General features: G+C 30.6%; 1 protein-coding gene across 3 annotated transcripts; it reads left to right on the top strand.

Moving 5' to 3' along the window:
• The first annotated feature begins 414 nt into the window (after positions 1 to 414).
• On the top strand, positions 415 to 2,451 carry LOC133828865 (uncharacterized). 3 transcript variants are annotated; one of them, XR_009891350.1, is made up of 3 exons: positions 415 to 663; positions 1,208 to 1,320; positions 1,642 to 2,451. XR_009891350.1 is itself a non-coding variant. In XM_062258941.1 (3 exons), the coding sequence occupies exons 1-3, from the start codon at positions 647 to 649 to the stop codon at positions 1,879 to 1,881; spliced, it is 384 nt and encodes a 127-aa protein (XP_062114925.1). In that variant the 5' UTR covers positions 420 to 646; the 3' UTR covers positions 1,882 to 2,451. The 3 variants fall into 3 exon arrangements, 1 of the variants encoding a protein (XP_062114925.1); XR_009891349.1 differs by having other exon boundaries at positions 416 to 612; XM_062258941.1 differs by having other exon boundaries at positions 420 to 677.
• The last annotated feature ends 1,032 nt before the right edge of the window (positions 2,452 to 3,483 follow it).

The following is a 3,483-nucleotide window of genomic DNA, read 5'->3' as shown; positions in this document are numbered from 1 at the left end:
TTTAGTATCTGTGTTTTTGCAAAGTATCATTTTGGTACTTTCTGTTTTTAATAATGCTCATATAGTATTCTGTATTTTAAAATCGTACATATTTGGTACCTTAAACTCAAATTTAATTAATAAAATTTTACCAATTTAATCAAACTGCTGTCAATTATGTAAGTTCAAAATTTAAATTTAATTACTTAATTATATATAACTAATGACAGTGTGATTATATTGACAAAATTTTATCTATCAAATCTGAGTCTAGGGTATCAAATATGTATAATTTTAAAATACAGAGTAACATATGAGCATTATTGAAAACAGAGATACCAAAATGGTACTTTACAAAACATAGTTACCAAGTAAATTCCCTTTTTAAAAATTACAAAAACAGTATTGTTACCACGTTTTCATGTTCTTCTTCCTCTAATTTAATTTTAAAATAAAAAATGTAGAAAACTTTTCATTGTTTTCAACTTCACTCGTTCATTTTCAAAGACGCTTTCGGCATCTTTTTTTATTCGATTTTCCATTTTCATTTTTGAAAAGCTTTCTGTTGCAATCATTCTTTGTCATTCTTAGTTGCTACCCTTATTTGTTGATCGTCGATTTTGGGTTATTTTTGTGAGTTGCTTTACTCTGTCTGTCATTGATACCGATGTCAGTTTTTCTTGGGTCAGTTTCATTAGGTAGTTAATCTTCATAAAGTTCATTTGTATTTCTACTAATTTTTCATTATTCTGTTATCTTGTGCATGTGTATTCTTTTTATTTTTTCTTTATTTGGGATTTTCTAGTGCTCTATTTTTTGCTTTTCAGTTTTACTAGCTTCTAGCTTAATTTTATTTTCGCTTTTGCTTTGCTGATTGTTGTTTTTTGATTTTACAATTTTGAGTCTCTCATTTTCTTCGATTCTAAGGCCATTGTTACTGGTTATAGGTTAGAATTTTGATTCCCTCATTTGCTTCGGTTCCAAGGCCATTTTCATTTTCGCTTTATTGATTGTACTCAATTTCTGTTCCATTTAATGTTTTCAAATTTTATCCTCTTCATTGCATATTAGTTTGAGTTGGGGTTTTTTTTTTTTTTTTTGAGTTTGTTATAATTATATGTTTACTCACACGAATTTTTGATGCTTATAGTTTTAAAATTTTGGGGAATTTTGATCTGTGTAGTTATTTAATTTTCCTCTTTTTTTTGTCAATGAGTTGCAATGGCAGTCACATGGAGTTCTCTTGTTGCTTCCAAATCAAAAGAGGCTGGGGAAATTTCACATGAATCTATGAAATGTCAAGTTGACGAAGGCACTTCTTCTTGTGCCCCTAAATCTAAGGTATACATTTCTTTCTTTGAGCTGTAACTGGTTACATATGGCATTTGGTTTTTGTTGGCTGCTTTTATTGTTGTTGTCTTACACGGGGATGTTGATGAGCCTATGTTTGATCACAAGGAAAACTAGTTTTTAGTTATGATATTTATTATTCTTTTGAGTTTTAACTGGTTACATCTATCATTTTGCCATTTATTGTTTCAAGTTGGAATTGGTTGTATATCATTTGGATTTCTTGTGAATGACTCAATTATTGTTTCATGTAGTTCCAATTTTAGGTTTTAATTGATCTTTTACCATTATTTCTTTAATGTTTTCTTTCAGGATGTTGTTTACAAGATTCATGAAGCTAATCGCTTTGATTCGAGGGTGCAGAGATTTTATACACATTCAATTTTGGATGACCTTAAAACTAAATTTAATGACGCTCAGAATGCTTTGTTTGGGTCTACTATTTTGGGTCATTTTTTGGATGTGAAAGATATATGTTGGCAAGTTCAAGTTGTACAACATATTATGTTGAGGGAGGTGCATCAAGAAAATGATGATGAGATATGGTTTTAGATTAGCAATCAAATGGTTAGATTTTTTGCTAACGAGTTGTCTTTGATTTATGGGTTAAAGCTACATGGTGTGAGTCCCATTTTAGTGGTAAGGGAAACCAATTTAAAAGTAGGATTTTCCCTCATGTAACTGGTGAGGTGAAAAAGGATGTTGAGGAAAAAAAGTGTCTGAGTGATGATGTTAAATATGATGAAGATTTGGCTTCATTTTCTTGCAAACTATTTGTTCGCAAAACCCCTAGAAAAATTGTTGGTTGACAATCTTTTTGTTGAAATGGTTGATTCTAGTTTTGATGTTTTATGTGGTTTTCCATTCGGGAGGTTGTTGTGGGATTTGACTAGGTCATACCTGAAAGCCGGCTTGCAAGGTGGAAATCAAATAATTGATGGTCTGAGAAAAGAAAATCAGGGTTTAGAATTACACTCTTATAAGTTATTGGGGGTATTCACTTGCTTTTCTTGTTTGGATTTATGAGACACTCCCACAATTGTTTGATAGGATTTGTGTAAAAATTTGTGATGTATATCCAAGAATTCTAAACTGGGACAGTAAAGATCACATTTCCTATAATTATCTTGCTCGGATTTTTTTTAACCAAGAGAAGGTAACTGGTTACAATTTTTTTTATTGTTGTTTAATATGCTTAGAGTGTAACTGGTTACAGCTTTCTAATATTGTTTTACCAAATTTCGGTGGAACTAGTTTCACATTGTTTGTTACTGCTTTTCTTTAATATTTATAAACTATGCAACTAGTTTCAATTTATTTATTTATATTTGAGTAATTGACGGCAAAACCTTTTTATTTTTACATTTTGTTACACTTAAACCCCAATCTTTATTTTTGGCTGTAAAATCTCCCAAATTACTATTTTGTTGGCAAATTTGCAGTTTTCGTTAATTACATCAACATGGCCATCTAAAGACAATGTCGCATCATAATTTTTTAATGATTTTAAATTAAAAAATAAATGAAGATATTTGAATCGATTTAAAATGGAAAATTCATTTTAATTATAAAATAGATTAATTAAAATAAAAAAATTACTTAAAAATACATTAAAAACTAAAAACAATATTAAAAACAAAAAAATTAAACGAAACCCTGCTTATTTTTCCCTTTCTTTTCATTTTTTCTTTTTTCCTTCCTCTTCTTCTACTCTTCCTTCTTCCACTCAATCTTTTACTTTTTTTTTTCTTTCTGCAAGTGGCTGGTAGCCATGGAAGGACGTGACTTTGGGGCTTCGATGATGGAGATAGTAGAAAAGACGGAGATTGTAGATCTGAACGGGGATGGGGCGTCGAACAATGGTGGAGCTACACAAGCTTCGACAGTGGATGGCTAGGTGGGGCTTCGCAAGCATCGACGGTGATGGCTGGGTGGGGTTGTGCATTACTCATTGGCAGGACTACGTTTGGGTCTTTTCAAGATCATATTTTTTTTCGTGTAATAGATATGATTTTAATTTGGTATTAGAGTTTGGATTTGGATTTTTCTTTTTGGTAGTTGATTTCAAATTTGGATTAACATTAAATTTTGAGTTTGGGTATTTGTTATTCATTTGTAAATCGGATATATAGTATGTGTAACGCCTTGGTTACT

This window comes from Humulus lupulus, chromosome 4, assembly GCF_963169125.1.
Source record: "Humulus lupulus chromosome 4, drHumLupu1.1, whole genome shotgun sequence".
Classification (NCBI taxonomy): Eukaryota; Viridiplantae; Streptophyta; class Magnoliopsida; order Rosales; family Cannabaceae; genus Humulus; species Humulus lupulus.
The sequence above is the reverse complement of the archived record's forward strand: the minus strand, read 5'-3'. Positions and strand labels throughout refer to the sequence as shown.

Excerpts from the sequence above, each read along its gene's own strand:
- LOC133828865 (XM_062258941.1), top strand. The coding sequence starts at position 647 with ATGTCAGTTTTTCTTGGGTCAGTTTCATTAG. Across the intron at positions 678-1,207 it reads TCTTGGGTCAGTTTCATTAG|TCACATGGAGTTCTCTTGTT; the intron begins GTAGTTAATCTT and ends TTGCAATGGCAG. Across the intron at positions 1,321-1,641 it reads CTTGTGCCCCTAAATCTAAG|GATGTTGTTTACAAGATTCA; the intron begins GTATACATTTCT and ends GTTTTCTTTCAG.